Here is a 17,652-nt window from a genome sequence, read left to right on the forward strand (position 1 = left end):
GCCTTTCACAAGTATTTAAACCTCTAAACCTGACCAACCTGGTGCAATTACCTTGGCAAACATGGGGAAGAAGGCAATGAACAACTTTGTTTCACAAAAAGAAAACTTATTTTGAAAAATGCAAAGGAAATGGAAAATGTCTAGGGGGGAAAAAGCTTTATTATTTTATTTTTTTTTAAAAACTAATTTTCAGGTATTTTTTGTACTTACTAATTTCTTGCAAATGTTTAGGTCATTTTTTCTTTGTTGCTTATTGCCATCCTCTCATGAAGAAAGAAATTAAGCCAATTTGCTCAGGTTTCAAAGGGTTAAACCATGTAAACATGTTTTAGTTGAAACCTTAAATACAAGTATGAATCTAAAAATAAGCATAATTTGTCCGCTTTAAGGTCTGGGTCAGGATAGGGTTAAATAAAAAGGTGGCTGATCTTTAAATACTACTAACTTTGCTATTGACACTGTTACCTTCCAGTACACCCTTGTCTTCTGTTAGCGTGGTTCTCTGTTTAAGATTGGGTTTGAAAGAAGTCTCTATCTCTCACTCTCAGTTCCAGAGGACTCATCTCATGTATCCTCTGAAGACTCACTGGCACCGGTCGCAGGTTTCCTGGCTCCAATCTCACACGCTCGGATGAAGTCAGGTCATACAGCCTCCAGCTGCTACACATCACACACATTTTCATCTTTTGAAATTGTTTGAGCCTTTTTTTTAGTTTTTGGTGACCCTGTATGATTGCAACAGTCGATCTCTCTCTGAGTGTTGGTTTGGATTGATGTTAGCTGCTAACATTAGCTAACACAGAGACAGGTGACTGACTGGTTTGAGTTCTGCCCTGCGGTGAGTTCATCACTGTTGACGAACACTACACTCCGCTCTAAATTTGCCCCTTTAGTACCTCACCCTCTGCCCTCCTCTCATCCCCCCTCCGCCCCCTCACCAGCCTCAGATTCCCTCCTAACCCCATTCCACCACCACAACCCCCCTCAACACACACACACCCCTTTCTGTGTGTTTGTGTGTAAATGTGTGTGTCAGCTCGCTCAGAGCTGGGAGCGTCCGGCGACCAAGCCATGACTGGCAGCCACACAGTCACATAGCAGTTTAGCATTTAGCATTTGGATCATTGACACTTCCTGCTGGATCAATACATTTGTTGTTTTCTTTAGCCTGCTGGGAAAAGGACTGACAGGTAAGGAGGAGAATAATTTGGTTAGAGTTTGGGATAAAGCACTGTGTAAAAGGTGCAGCTGGGCCTGTTTCGCATGTGCATGGTTGGGTCAACACTAGAAGTGCAACATAACTAAATCACACCAAGATCCCCTCACAGGGTGAGGCCAGCTCTCTGGTGTTTGACATTTGTTTCACATATATGAGCTGTAGAACAAGCTACAAATTCTATCAAGGGTGTAAATCCAGCAAAGCTCAGTGTCATGGTTCATGCATAGCTCTGTGTCATGATAGATACTGCTCCGGTAATCAGATGATCAAATGCTGTAATTCACTTGGTCAAGGGCCACAAGGTCCCTGCGTGGGACTGCATGTTATTGATACTGTGGGCAGCGCTGGACTGAATGTGGTGAATGAGTTTGCAGTCAGAAAGAAGAGGACAGCTGGATGATCTGTCTGCAGCTAAATTTATATGCTGTGTCATGTGCCCATATGCCCACCTGCTTATCTATCTATCTATCTATCTATCTATCTATACCTCTATACCTTTATACCTCTATATCTATCTCTCTATCTGTCTCTTTATCTCTCTATCTATCTGTCTATATCTCTATCTATAGGCTATCTGTCTCTCTATCTATGTTTCTATATCTATCTATCTATATCTCTACCTATCTATCTATCTACATCTCTAAATCTATCTATATATCTATATCTCAATATATCTATAGGCTATCTATCTGTCGACCTATATATCTATATCTGTATCTCTATCTACATCTCTAAATCTATCTATCATTCCATCTGTCTATATGCGTCTCTATCTGTCAATCTGTTACATCCGTTGTGGAGTTTAAAGGGTAGAAGTAAAAAAAAAAAAAAAAGTGTGTCAGTTATATAGTCTGCAGGGTGAGGCAACACAAGACATACCAGCCAAAGCTGAGTGGGTGGCAGAGTGTGTGTGTGTGTGGGGGGGGGTCACAGTGCAAGCCCAGCATGCCTGCATGACGCAGTATTGAGCTGCTGAGCTGTGGTTGGTGGACAGGGAGATCAGGTGACCCAGTCTGGGCTAAATCGGTACCGCTAGCAGACAAGTTGAGGAGTTAGGAGAATTGGAGAGTTGGAGATGGAGGTGGAGGGTTAAGAGCTTTCATCAGAGTGATGCAACTGAGAAGATTCAGCAAGAAGAGGGATTCCTCCTCTTCACCAATAGTAGCTTTACATCCCAGCATAGTTTTGAAATCACATTCAGACCCAGAACTTGATGCTGAACAAGGCAAGATTCTTATTTCTCATCCCAATGCGGGGCCTGTAAAGTCAGGGTTTTACGTCCCCATTAACCCTTTGAAACATGAATCTACATCCATTTTGTTTTGCTGCGTTCAGATGCCTTTTTCAAGGATTAAAACCTCTGAAACCTAAAAGAAAAAAAGGATTATTTTTTTAAACTTGGGGGGGTCAATGACCAACTTGGCAAGAGATGCTGCACAATTGCAAGAAATTAAGGAAAGCTGACAAGAAAATGAAATAGACAAAATAGTTAAAAGAGATAGACAGAGAAATATTAGAAAATAATTATTTAATTATAATTAGACTTTTAAAGTTAATTACATTTTCATTTCAAGCACTTTTAAGCCATTTCCTTGTTTGATTGATTCTTTCTTTCTTTCTTTTCTTTTCTTGCGTGCTAACAGTTAGGTTAGGAAGGTTTTCTTATAACATTTTAATAATTTGTGAATTTGAATTTGTGAAGTTGCTCATTGCCTCCCTACTGTGGTTTTAAAAGAGATTAAGCCAATTTGCTCTGTTTTCAAGTGGTTAAATGAGATAAAATTGTTCACACAGATATAATTCTATTGATGGACAGAAGCTCCTTTCAAATATTACATTAAAGTTATCCACTGGAATTATTATTATTTTCATAGTATCGTCTTTATGGCCGCTCTAGGAATTTGTCTCAAGATCTCACGGTGGCAACGTCAGTCTGTCTGTCCATCACTCTGGTCCAGACAAAAGCATCTCAACAGTTATGGATCGCCTTCAGATTTGGTTAAGATGATCATATTACCCAGAGGATGAATCCTGTTAATCCTGTAATCAGAATCAGATTTTTGTCATTATATGTAAACATACAATGAAATTATCTACAGTGACTCTCTGTCAGGTGCAAACAAAGAGAGATAGGAGATAGAAAAAGCAAGTAATAAAGTGCCAAGAAAGTGTATCTTTGATTCACACTGATGCGTGAAGGCTTCAGAGTTTCTCACTGTTGGTGTGTATGAATTGTGTTTTTGGTTGTCGTTTGGGCACTGGATGAAAGTCTCTTGCAGTGTGTGGTGTTATTGTTCCTTGAATTTCGAAGCCTTGTCAGTCAGAGATGAGCCCACAGACTTATGTAACGATTGTTCACTGGTAGATTTTCACACTCATCCAGCTCTGCTGTGAGAATATGCTGCTGCGCTAAATCGGTCCACAGCTGAGAGCTGCTGGGTGTTTCATGGCTTCATAGTGTTGTGCGCAGGTGTGGAATTACGTAGTGGGTGGTTTGTTTAAATTTAACAAGGGGTTGTGGGTAGGTGTTGGTGCTGGTGTCCTCATTTTTCCTCCTGAAAGCTTAACTTCATTAACCAGAATCTCTGTCAGAATCTGCCGGAATCCAGAACAGCTCATTTCCCTTGATTGAATAATAACGATAAAGCCATCTGATTAAGAAGCGCAGTGCATGGTTTGAGTTGCAATTTGTAGATTGTTTAAAAAACAGGGAATTGATATACAGTTAACTCTTTGAAACCTCAGCAAATGAGTTTTTTTTTTTCAAAGACATGGGAAGAAGAAAATGAGCAACGAAAGGGGAAATTACCCCCAAATTAGCAAGATATTAGTAAATTACCTGAAAATTAATTAAAATAAAAAACAAACAAATAAAAATTTAAAAAAAACAAAAAAAACAAAGCAAAGAAGACTTGGAAAAAATGCTCCAAAGTTTTAATAATGATCTTAAATTATTTTAATGTGTATTCATGATAATTATAAATATATTTTTCCTTAGACATTCTCCTTAGCTTTTTTAAAATAATGTGCTAAATCCAGTAATTTCTTGCAATTTGTTGAACATTTCTTTCCAAATTGCTCTTTGCTTTTTTTTTGCTTTTTTTTTTTTTTGGTTTAAGGACATTGCACTAATTTGCTCTGGGTTTAAAGGTTTAAATAGCTGTTACAGAAGTCTGAAAGCAGCATAGTGGCATTGCTACAGGTTTCAAAGGGTTAATGTATGGAATCAGTTACATAATGATGCCAACCAGAGGATATAGTATCTATGGCAACAAACAGCTGAAAAATGAATCACCTTGCAGTGTTTCCCTCGAATCCTATATCTATACTGCCAGACTCTGAGCACTTTACTGTGCATGTAGGAAGCTGTGTGACAGAGTTCTTCACCATGACTCATCCGAAACGTCTAACTCTCTCTGGTCTGGTGAGAACAGGTGGCTCTGTCTTCAAAAACACAGTAAGACACAGCTCTGAACATCAGAGAAAGTGCAGCCACTCTGTCCTATGAACAGCTGGGATGATGAACATGATGATTAACACAGCAGGATACACGGTGTTAAAAATACCAGCAGTTATTTTTTATTGACACATAAAGTCCACAGTGTGTACCTTAGGTCAAAATGCTCCACTACAATAGATAGTGTGTTTGTTGTGTTGTGTTGTGTTGTGCTGTGTAGCTGTATATGCTGAATTTACCTTTACAGACATGCGTAATATTTAAAAATTAGGCCAAAATTTTGAATTGAATTGATAATTCAAAATTTTTGAAAGCTAATTTTTGAAAAGTCTGATGAATACTAACTCTTTTAAAACCTCAGAAAACAACTTGATTTATTATATAAACTTGGGAAAAAGGCAATGAGCAACTTAAGAAGAAATTACCCAGAAATTAGCACAAAAATAATATAAAAAGCACAACAAAATTGCCAATTAATATTACCAAACAAACAAACAAGGAAATGACTTAAAAGATGTGTAAAAGAATATAAATAATCCAATAAAAAATCTCTAATTATTGTAAGCTTTTTTAAAATTAATTTTCCAAATGCACTAATTTCTTGTATTTTGCAAAACAGTTCTTGCCAGGTTGCTGATTGCCTTTTTTCCCCCCATGTTCTCAATAAAAGCAAACCAGTTTGCTCAGATTTCGAAGTCTTAAATCCTCATGAAGGCATCTTAACGCAGCGCAAGAAAAGTGATGCTGATCCAGGTTTTGAAGGCTTAAACAGTGCGACATGCAAACAACAACATAGAGGTCCAACACTGGTTAATTCACATACGCAGCAGATTATATTGCAGCAGTTCAGCTACTGTAACCACACAGGCAAACATCCTGCAGGCCAGTTTGTTGTGAGCTATTTGGGGAGTAATCTGTTGGTACAATGTGTTTCTTAAATTATGGATCAAGATCCAAAAGTAGCCTGAAGCTTCAAACATGACTCAAGGTCACGAGTGGAGTTTATTGGGTCAGTCAGCGACTACAGGAACCTCATTTGGTCCCCACAGGAGCAGAGTGGGCTCCAACTGATGCAGCATTATGTCAGTTTACTTATAGAATACTGTTTTTTGACCAATTGTTTTTATTTATTTTTGACAGAACTTGCAGATATATACCCAAAATCAATAACTGCATTATAAGCATTATATATGTTAAGATAAATGTATTGACCCATTGAAACCTGGAGCGACATCACTTTTCAAGTGCTGCTTTCAGACGCCTTTTACAAATATTTAAACCTTTGAACCTTGAGCAAATAGGTTTGATTTCTTTCAATAAACAACTTGTTCCACTAATTACAAGAAATTAGCAATAAAAAAAAAAATTAGATTTAGAAATTTATTTGAAAAGAGCTAGGGAAAAAATATTTATAGTTATCATATTTCCATATTTAAAATTATGTTACAGCATAATTACGATTTACAAGGTCATCTCCTTGTTTTTTAATTTTTTTTTGTCTGTTTTAAAAAATCATGCTAACTTTTGAGTCATTTCTTATTTTAATGCTCACTGCCTTCTTCACCTTCTGTTTTGAAAGAAAGCAAGCCTATTTGCTAAGTATTTCGGAGATTCCTCTGCACACCACTGGAGGGAGCTCATGTAACACCAGTGGTACATATACCATAGGTTGGCAACAAGTTTTCCAGTAAAAACCCGAAATATTAACCTGAAAATGTGCATTATTTGAGACCTTAAAAATATCAAATGTTGTTCAGCCAATATTATTCACCTCTGAATCGACCAACACATTGTTATATATTAAATTAAGTAAATCTTAATTGATAATATTTCTATGGTAATTCCTCATGAGATTCCACACGTGTAATATTGTACAGTAATATTTTTGTGGTTTATATATCACAAGATATATAATTCACCCCACTGTGAAACATAATCAGTGAGGACATTGCAGTGTGTGAATTCTCACATATTACATCATAGTGATAAAGACTAAAAGTTGGGAATTTTTGTCTGGTGCTGCTTTGATTGTGTAGATTGTTTTTTTAATCTGTCCCAAATTAAATCCCAAACTTTATAGAAATGCAATACAAAATCTATAAAGTAACCCTTTAAAATTGAACATTTACTGCACCTTGATTTTATGACTATTATGTGCTTGTTCAGGTCATCATTGAACTTGTCCACCACTTCCTGCGTGTGTGTGTCCATCTCTTGCTCGCCAGCAGCAGATTAGTGGTGATGTGTGAATGCAGCTTGTTGCCACTGCTATAAATCCTTCGCTTATGTAACCAAGAGACAATTGATACGAGGGGTTGAGCAGCAGCTGTTGTTTCATCAACATGAGGCTTTAACCAAGGTACACACAGACACACAAACACACCTGCTGGGAGTTTATCTGAGGGGAAAACTGCATGCACACATGGATGTTGTACATGCTGCGGCTATTTATTCTTAAACTGTGATCCTCTGGTCTTGAAGGTGTTTAGTGTACGTGGATGTCAATGCTGAGATCTCTATCTAGCACTTCCACCGGCGGGCAGTCAGAGAGGAGAAACTCATATGGAGGGGGTTAACCCTTTAACACCTGAACTGGCATCAGTTTTCTTGTGTTGCATTCAGACGCCTTTTACAAGCATTAAAACCTCTGAAAAAAATTGGTTTCTTAAAAAAACTTGGGACAAAAGTAATGAGCAACTTGGCATGAGGTGCCCCTGCAAACTGCAAGAAATTAAGAAAATATTACAAAAAAATGACCTGAAAATCTGTTTGTTTTTTTTTTAAAGGAGAGATAAAATTCTGTAGTGTGAATTGTGAATTGTGTATTAAAAAAAAGAAACGGGAAATTTTTAGAAAATGTAATAATAATATTTACGTGTTTAACTTATGTCGTGGAAATATGTGCATGTGTTTGTATATTAGAACTTTTTTCAGGTCAAGTCTTTTTATTTTATTCTTTTTAATCTTATTTGTGCTAATCTTCAGGTCATTAACCTTTAAAAAAAAATCATGCTAATTTTGCGTAACTTCTTGTCAGGTTGCTTATTAGCTTCTCCCAATGTTTTTCAAAAAAAGTATTCAGGTTTAAAGGGTTAAAGAAGGAACAGGGGTGAAGATGTGGTGTGGAGGAGAGTTTTACCCTCCACTGTTTGTCTGTATGTGTCTCGTTAATGGAGACACAGAGATTTATCTCAGGTCAGAGAGTCTCTGCTGTGCTCGGGAGGTGGCAGGAGTTTAATTTAGCCCGGAAACCTGAACCTCAGCGTCCTCTGTCAGCTCCTTCTCTGGGCCCAGGACACAGCCACAGAGGGCAGCAGGCTGCGGTCTGTGGGGGGCTTTTTGGGTGTGAAATGAATGATTAGCTGCAACACACCAACACTTTTGCTAAACAAAGTGAGACCACGATGGACACTTTGTGATGTAGGAAGTGATGCATGTGTTGGCCCGACAGTGAAAGACACTCAACAGGCAGGACAGTGTTATCGACAAGATCTGTTGCAAATTGCACATTTAGATTTGAATTGTTCACTACAGATCTGAAAATTGACATAAGTATGCCATATTGTGTCTGTGCATGTGTGTTTAAGCACACATTGGTATTCATATTCGTGTGTGTGTGTGTGTGTGTGTGTGTGTGTGTGTGTGTGGTAATTCTGTGGTCATACGAGAGTTGATGAGGTTCACTGTCTGTCACGTTACAACATTAGATATGAAAATATATGACTGAACATGTGTTGACCCTTTAAAGGCTGGATCCACATACATTTTTTGAGACGCATTAAGATGCCTTTCACTTAACATTTTAACATTTTCACACAACATTTAAACCTCTGAAAAAAGGGACTGACTTCTGTCTTCTTCTTTTATGTTTTATTTTTTTAAATTTTATTTCATATGTTTTGTTCCCTTGTGTCTGTAATGGATTGAATCTGTTTGATGTTTTGATTTTCTTCTTCTTCTCCTGCTTTGAGTGTGTTTCATGAATATCTGGACAAATGTGTTACATGTATGTGGTTTATGTGGACAGGGTCAAATTGAATCCAACACTTTGTGTTTCCTCAAGGTAATGTGTTTGTGTTTTTTCTCTCAGGGATTTTTTAGGGAATAACACATGCAAGCGCCTTCTTAGACGATACCTATCCTGCAGAAGCTCAGAGATATAATTGTTGTTCTAATTTTTCATTTAGTTTTTTTCCCCATCTGTAAACAATGCAGGAAAATGAGGATCAGTTTCCCAAGCTTTTTTAAATGTATTTTCCCCCATCAGTGAAACAGATTACAATGAATCAAGATCTGACTCTTTCATCAAGACTGCCCTTACAGTTTTTGTTTATGCAGAAGCCAGCATTTTGCTACTATAAATGCATGTAAGTAAGCTTAGATTTGAACTGTCTTTCCTCACTGAGCAGAACACTTTACCCAGCTGCTACTGTATGTCCCAACATTACTAAAAAAAACTGCTTAGTATCCAAGAAGGTTTTTTTCTGGCCCTTGCATTGCATTGCTTATTGTTTATAGAGCTAAATGTCTTCACCCCTTGGTGCTGGCAGTAACAGGCAGGTTTGTATATCAGTGATAACTGCTATATAAGCTGTGTTTGGAGAAAGTGTAACATGTCTGACACTCTGCATCTGTCTTTGCAGAGTAAAACAACCTCTGTCACTGCCCCCTGGTACGCCTGAAACATGGCTCAGTAAGTTAGACACACACACACACACACACACACACACACACACACACACACACACACACACACACACACTTAAACTGCGTTTAATCTGAATGTAGAAAAACTTTTGTGATTTTGTAACAAACTTTAAAACCCCAAAAAGAGGTTCAGGTATAAAGAGGTGTAAAGATGTATAATTATAAATAATGACATTGGAAGATTGCTCAGTTCATATTAAAACAGTTTGCACCAAATTGCAATAGTCAGTAATACATATTAGCAGTTTGAGACCTGGACAGATTTCAGGCAGCAGGACCAACTTAAGATAAAATGATGCAGAAATAAGCAAGACATTAGCAAAACAATGAAAAAACAAAAAAATGGAATGTTGGGCAGGAAAATTATCTGGAATTTTCATTTAAAATGATCAATTATTCATTTATTATTATAAATTATGATAATTGTGTAAAATATCTTTAAATTAATAATTATGATTAAAAAAAATTCCCAAGCTTTTAAAAAAATAATTTTTCTAAGGTCTTTACTAATTTCTTGCGATTTGCATGACTTTTCTACCAAGTTGCTCATTGCATTTTTCCCCATGTTTTTGAAAGAAATCAGTTCAATCAGTTTGCTTTCAAGGGTGCCGATGTTTAAATATTTGTGGAAGGTGTCTGAATGCAGCATAAGAAAAGTGATGTCACTCCAGGTTTTAAAGGGTTAAAGCGTTACCAGGTAAAATGCACCATGTAAACAATCAAGAAAAGAAACACACGCAGATGTAATATTCTCCTAATATTGCTGTGTCTGTGTAGAATCCAGAGCGTGCAGAAGAAGACCAGCACCATGTCCCTGACCATCTCCTCCTCCTCGTCATCCTCCTCTCGAGAGCTCTCCTCCTACTCCTCCACCGCCTGCTCCTCCTCCACCGTCCTCGCTCAGAGACACTCTAGCCTGGTGCAGCCGCTCAGTGTCAGCCCTCAGAGGGTAGCTACATCCGTTCACATCAATCCCCTCACTGTATATAGTAAACTAAGTATTCTAAATGAAACTCCTGAGGAGCTGAACGTCGCATTATTGTCCTTTACTTCTGAATTTCAGATGTGGAATATGAAGTATAATTAACCCATTCAGATCCCCTGTCCATTCCAACAGACATTACTTTTCTAGGACGTCTGGATCTATGATTACTGTCATCTGGCTCCACTTATATTTACTTATTTGATGAGATGTCTATAAGCCAATCACAGCGTCTTACATCATCTAAAGTCAACTGCAGTAGAGAGATGCCCCCTTTTTGAGCAAGCGTGGCTGACCGTGAGGAAAGTTGGAAGAGCCAGGAATGTTTCGGTCTATTAATCATATAGTAAAAATACATTGTTTGTGTTTAAACAGCTTTAAAAATAAACATGAGATTCAATATTACTTGCACATGTCAAAAAAAAAAACATATGAGAGATTTATAGCATTTACTCAGGATTTTTACAAAAATATCTGTCCTGTGGAATGAGCTGTGGATTTGTGCGTCACCGGAAAACGAATAGAAAAATGTATTTTAAACAGGGAAATATTGACACAATCAGCTTTTAATGCACGTCATTGATTATGTTAAAAGAATATTCATCTCTGGAGATTTTTCACATACTGTTTTTATGAAATACTTAATGAATTATGGATATTTTGAGTCACAATGACAAAAACAATAGAAAGAAAATGTATGTATTGTGTTTTAAAGCATCACTTTATTCACTGATTTAAGATAATTATTCGTGAAAAATAGATAATCTCTCAGTTTTGTTGTCATTTTAACTGTTAGGCCTTTTGTTTTTAAACTGTTTTCTGCATTAAGATTCTTAGTTCACTGGAATGGACAGAAGAAAAAAAACATATATTAAGGCATTCCAATCCAAAAAAAAAAAATTCTGATTTAAGAGTGCATTTATAGTAGAAAACCATCACTGAAATATTTTTTGTGTGTTTGTTTGTTTGGTTCTGAGTGGGTTAATGTAATATGCTGGGACATCAACAGATACTATTAGAAGTGATGGTAGCTTAATAATTAAAATAGTGGAATGTTGATTTAAATATATTATTTTCCATTTCCAGACTCAGAGTCCCCTCTACAATCAACAGTACTCAGGGAATGGAGTGCCCCCTACGTTTGTCAAGGTAAAACACTTTCCACTGCTTGCTGTATCTGTACTGTAAATCAGTTTAAAACTAAATTATTTAACAAAAAAATCTGGAAAAAATTTGTATGACTGATTTCAATAATATTTTATGATATTCCTCTTTGTCTGTCCTTTCTCCATTTCTCCATCCGTCATCATGGCCTCTGCCAGTGCCTCCACGATGTCTCCACGGTGAACGGCCAGCTGGTGGTCCTGGAGTGCAGACTGAGGGGGACTCCTCCCCTGCAGGTCCTGTGGTACAGAGAGGACGAGCAAGTGCTGGACTCGGATGATTTCAGGATACTACGCAAGAGTGAGTGGCAGTGGGCTGGGGTCATATGACGACGCAGACATGAGTCACAAATTTGACTTCAGATTCTAGTTACAGTGACCAAAATCATTTTTGCCCCCTGATTGCCCCCCCACCCCTTGCAAAAATACTGGAGGCTGACATTACTGTCTTTAGGAGGCTGTAGCACGCTCATTTATTTAGATGGCATAAAGGTATTTTGGCAACTTGTGAAATTAGACAACCTAACACATTAACTGGTATAAACCAGGGATAATAGCGATGAATCAGTGATTGATTAATTGCTCATCAAGAATTTCGATTGAACATGTGAAATATAATCAATCAAATAAAGATTTGATTCTTAAACATAAACAATGTAAAATCTCCTATTACCTTATAGTCAGTTGAACAGTGTATTTTAAAAGCAATGACTTTCAATGACTAACATTAGCAAACAAAAGATGCAATATAACTGTTCAATGACAAGGCGGGCAAAGCATCATTTAGTTATATTCAGTGTGTTTCATTTATCTATTTATATATTTTAATGTTTCATAGGCTTTGCAGTGCTGTCAGCAAATATGCAATATGTTGGTTTGAGCTTCGATTGAGGAAAAAAATGCATTTGGTAATATTTGGATGAAGCAAAGTTGTTTTTTGTTTGGTTTTTTTTAAATCACAAATAATTAGTTAGTTTATTGTTTATGTTACCAATGATCAAATAAAGACAACTTGCGACCCTAATGAAAACCTTGTACTAGCTTGCTGGGAATGGGGTGATATAAATACTCCAAAATTAGGGTTAATTTTGGTGAGGGAACAACTGGCATGGCCATTTCAAGAGGACCCTTAAACTCTCAGCTCAAGCTGTCTGAATGAAATGTGTACCCACCGTTCTCCCCTAAACAAGGGAAGGCTTGTTCCCTGTCAGTGTTTTGTTTCTTACTATCAAAATGCATTACTTCAAATTAAAGCTGTATATTTGTCTTTTTAAGGAAAAGCACGACCAGCTTTTGTAAAGAACAATGAATCTCCTAAAACATACCAGCGCAGTCAGACAGGATTGTTGTAAAACTCAAAATGTTAACTGTATTAGTCTGCGCACATCAGATAAAAAGATAATAAGTAACAGGTATTTACATAGTTTTCAACTAGTCTATATGCTTAAACAGCATAAAAGAATTCCTCAAATTCAGTTGTGTTTTTCGGTTTTGGTGTGTCACCTCAAGATTTTTAGTTGCCCCATCTTATCAGCCCTGTGAAAAAATTTCTGGGGCGCCACTGCTGCATTAACAGATAACCTCAGCATTAGCATATATATTATTACTGGTCCTCTGTCTGGCAGTATTATTACATAAAAGTGAAGTTTATTCCTCTCTAACATACACTGCACTGTTGAGCTGCTAAATGAATATTTTCAGATGTGTAGCAGCAGCTGATGATTTATAAGAAATAACTCTTGTCTCTTCCTGTTTTCCCAGAGGCCAGCTCAGCATCTGTGCCCGGTAGGTACAAACTATTGGTTATATAATAATGGTTTAAAGACTTGGTTCTCAAAGTGAGGGGGTGGGGAGTCTCAGGGTCAATCTGATACAGAAAATACTTTATTTTTTCTCATTTAAAAAAAACAACCAACTTAAGTTTTATTTCTGTGAAAAACTGAATAGTTTCACTTCTTTGGTCCCCTGATGGCATTCATAATGGAACAAATCCTCCATGAAAATGACTCTTTTGGTTGGATGTCCAGGGTAAGGCCACGCCTGTGATGAGGGATTAGCTTCACTATAAGGGGTCACAAGCCACAGAGGTTAAAGCTATTGGACTGACATATGGTTTTATATTTCACATTATATTTCAAATGTAGTGCTCAGAACTGCTGTCAGCAGGGTGTACTTGTAATTGTTTTGAACTTAAATGGTGCAATCATGTAATATGTTGTTAATTAGACGTATTAAGTAATAAATGTAACATGCTCTTGTTCATTCAGTGCTTTCTCGAGAATTTGTATTTTGATTAGTCACCTCTATACTCAGTAAGAGTACTTTATTTGGTCTTTACACAGTGCAGCTTTAATCATGTGTATAAACGTCACTTTTGATTTCATGAAAAACTGCATTAACGTTGTTCTGTCACCCTCTCAGAGGAGCTGTGTACATTGGTGATCACAGAGGCCTTTCCAGAAGACTCCGGCCTGTTTAAATGTGTGGCCCACAACCCCTTCGGCACAGTCTCCTGCTCAGCAATGCTGGAAGTTTACAATGGTCAGACAGTCCATTTATACAGCACCAAAATGTATCTAATAAAAGGTCACCTGTTGAATTCAGTGATACCGTATAAACCATCAGTCTTGAATTTAGAGTTACTCATCTCTTGCAGACCTGGAGGAGCAGCTGGAGGTGGAGGCTGTTTGTCAGCAGGAAGCGGTTTCTGCCCAACAGCAAAAGGAGGCGGCGTTCCAACAGGAGACTTCCTCCTTCAGAGAGAGCAGCGAAGACTTTCCATCTGAGCTGCCTGAATCCATGACCCTCCCCCCGCCTGAGTGGCCGGACAGCTCTGTGGAGGATAACGTCCCTACTGCAGAGTGAGTGGATGGTACACACACACACCAAACACACACCAGCATTAGTCAGTGACTTTCTTTGGTTTAGGTGTCTCTCATTTTATTTACAGTGAGCATTACAGTGTCTCAGAGCCTCAGAGCTTATAGTGTGGATTTAGACTCTGGATCCAGGTGTTATTGTATGTCCAGAGGTTGGAGCAGGATGTAGAACTGTACCCTGTTCATTCCATGAAATGGTTTTATTTTGGAGTAACAGTCACAATCCTTATTTTTCTTGCACTCTTGCACAGGCAGGAATCCTCTTTGACCCTTGACCTTATAATTTTAGCTTCTTGCAACACAGTTTATGTAGAACTTAAATCAACTTGCACTGTTATTCTTCCTGCAAGTAGTTGTCAGTCACAAAAATGTATTTTTTTATTGTTAGAATTGAGCACATTTCTTCAAATTAAGTTGTTTAAGAGCAGCAAATGCTTAACAAAAGGTCATTTACATTGTTGTAGTTCTTCCATGGCTCCACATGAGGTCGCTGTTGTATATTCTAAAATTATCTAAAACTCTAAAAATCAAGCAGCAACACCTAGATCCCTTTTTCTTTCTTTCTTTTTCTTTCTTTCTTTTTCTTTCTTTCTTTTTCTTTCTTTCTTTCTTCCTTTCGGTCTTCAAACGACTTACCTAATAGGAATGATGATGACATAATAACAAAGAACACAGCTTTTGAGAGAGGCTGTAAAACACTAACTAATTTTAAAAAGAACATGAATAAACAGAAAATAACATTTTTAAAAAGGGCATCCTTTCAGTCAGATGGGATGCTCTATACGTATATTAGACTATTCATTTATTTATTTATTTACAATTCTCAAACTGAACATATGCAAAACATAAGGTGTCACCACAAAAAAAAACCCTCCCCGGTATTTATCAATATATCTGAAAGATTCAAGTATAAATGTGGAATACAAGTGGTAAAAATGGTTCTATATTAAGCGAGGTTGAATGGATGCAGTGATGACGATGCTGAGCGTTTGGGAAACTGAACCAATCAGCTGCACCCGCGCGACCCGTCTGCCCCCCCTCCCGTGAGCGCGCGGTGTCACCTGTTGCAGTCCAGCCTCCCGCTGCTGAGTGTGGATCCCCCCTCACGCAGGGAAAGTCCAGTTTCATTCAGACGGTAAATTCACGTTGGTGAAGTTTAGGGACGGTAGTGCAGAAACTTTAACGAGGTAAGAAAACGTCCTCTTCGTCTTTAAACAGTTGGCAGCTGCTTTTCAACCGTGGCGTCGCCGTTTAAACATCTTAATTCTACGTTAATGTATCTCTGCATCTGCGTTAATCTTTAAACAAGCTAATTTTCCTTCCTTGTTTATTTCATGGAAACGTCCTGTGTGTGCGCTGTGTCCTCCTGAAAAGGTCAAACTATGTTGGGAGCACTTGGAAAGTGGACTTTAGTCTATTTTGGGGGCTTTGTGTCATCTGGCTTAGAGCTCTTTCAAACAGGGTAAGGGGAGATAGCCGTCAGGTAATTTCAATTAAGCTATCCATCGACGTCATTCTCAATAAAAATCACTGCTGGCTAGAGGTCTCCTCTGCAAATGTGGTGTATAATCCTCTCAACACTTGTCTTTTAAATTGTAGCTGAACAACCCCAAAACACAGTAATTGCAGATGATGTTGGAGTTGTAGAAATCTCCACATCGGCTACATATCTACTTTAGTGAACTGAAATTCTGTCTGAAATAACTGTCACTTTCCTGGAAATCATCTGGAGCTGCCTCAGGGATCCACTTAGGGAAGCACCTTAAATGTTGGTCTTCATTGTGCTATTGAGTTGTGTTTGCTGTCTGCCAGACAGCCCATACTTTAGCCAAGTGGTACCTTAGAATATGCTATGAGCTCATCTGTTGAGTGGTGATATGGGCTGTGTGTCCTTCAGACTTAACCCTTCACCTGCAGTCATACTGAAGCTCATATTGGTGAACATATGGCACTGTGATTTATTTTATCAAATGTGAGGCAGTTACTAGTAGTGTGTCTCATTTATTGATTTTATTTTATGGTTCCATGGGTGCCCTACTCATGATTTTATTTACTTTCTTTAGTAGGCTTGAGGAAATACTAAAAACACTGCGAGGACTGAAGTGACTGATTAACATGTCTGTTGGGATGGTGCATTGATGTGCGCTCAAAGTGTGGAAATTAGTCTCATCCTTTAGACACTAGCTTGTAAATACAATTGTTTTTGCAGTTTTTAATATTGCACCACAAATATATTCTCAACTTTTAAGAAATACCGGATATAGATATGCCACATAAAGTTCAGTAATATCGCTGCAGATGAAAAATACCGCAGGGAAGAAGCCGACCACAGAGCAGATGTAATTTAGTGATGTATAAAGTAGTGTTTTAGCTTTTGAGATTTTGTTTCATTGATGTTTGATTCAGTTTGGTAACTTTGACTTGATCTTTTGGTTCATATTCATACCCAGTGTGTATTTCATGGTGTGAAATATGTTTGGCTGGAGTGTAATGTGTCCACTCTATATCAGAGTCCAGGGCTATGATCTCATCTGTAATGTGAAGTGCAGACATGGCGTCCGTGTCCTTCAAAACCCCCCACCCCCACCCCTCCGCAGTGCTTCACACAACAACAGTTGTTCATAAGCTTTTGGCAGCAGTCTGGCTTTTAAGGTCATGTTGAGGTTCTCTGGCCAACCAGAGGTTTATGTAATTGTTGCATTGATTTATTTGATTAGGCAAATATATTATATATGGTGTCTGGAGCTACTGTTGATTTTGACTTTTTTCTAGTAAAATAATGCTCTGATAAATGATGAGAACTTGAAGTTATAATGGTTGGATAAAGATTACTTTCAGCTTTAAAAACAAATTGTCCTTTTGCTTTGAGATCTTCTGCATCATAGCATATCTAAGAGTGACTGTGTAATGTTTTATGTTTTGGAATTAACTCTGACTAACTAATAACATTTTAATGTGAAATGTTTGAAATTATTCATCTATTGAACACCAAAATGTTTTTACTAGACAAACTCTATTAAAAGATAGAATGGTCAAATATGTAAAGGAAGAGCTATGATTGGACAGTTTATTTGGTCCTTAGCAAAACTATACATTTGTATCAATACATATCTGATCTGAATGTTTGACACATTTTCAATGCACAGTAACATTTTCTGCAGTAACAATACACCAATACCAGCTGAGCTCTGTTTTTGTAATCATTAGCCTAATGTTTACTACAGTGTTTGTGCTGTTTTCTACTA

The 17,652-nt window shown here is 37.6% G+C and overlaps 1 protein-coding gene across 2 annotated transcripts in view; it reads left to right on the forward strand.

The window, feature by feature from the left end:
* Nucleotides 1–1,031: 1,031 nt before the first annotated feature.
* Nucleotides 1,032–17,652, forward strand: part of myot (myotilin) — a 33,224-nt gene continuing 16,603 nt past the window's right edge. For both annotated transcript variants that reach the window (XM_042493755.2, XM_042493757.2), the window contains exons 1-8: nucleotides 1,032–1,190; nucleotides 9,320–9,369; nucleotides 10,161–10,332; nucleotides 11,452–11,514; nucleotides 11,688–11,829; nucleotides 13,290–13,313; nucleotides 13,950–14,069; nucleotides 14,185–14,389. In XM_042493755.2, the coding sequence (XP_042349689.2) occupies nucleotides 9,362–9,369; nucleotides 10,161–10,332; nucleotides 11,452–11,514; nucleotides 11,688–11,829; nucleotides 13,290–13,313; nucleotides 13,950–14,069; nucleotides 14,185–14,389 (734 nt within the window). In that variant the 5' untranslated portion in view covers nucleotides 1,032–1,190; nucleotides 9,320–9,361. The remainder of the gene's footprint in view (nucleotides 1,191–9,319; nucleotides 9,370–10,160; nucleotides 10,333–11,451; nucleotides 11,515–11,687; nucleotides 11,830–13,289; nucleotides 13,314–13,949; nucleotides 14,070–14,184; nucleotides 14,390–17,652) is intronic.

Source organism: Plectropomus leopardus, chromosome 8, assembly GCF_026936395.1.
Source record: "Plectropomus leopardus strain MGB_pleo_1.0 chromosome 8, ASM2693639v1, whole genome shotgun sequence".
Taxonomy (NCBI): Eukaryota; Metazoa; Chordata; class Actinopteri; order Perciformes; family Serranidae; genus Plectropomus; species Plectropomus leopardus.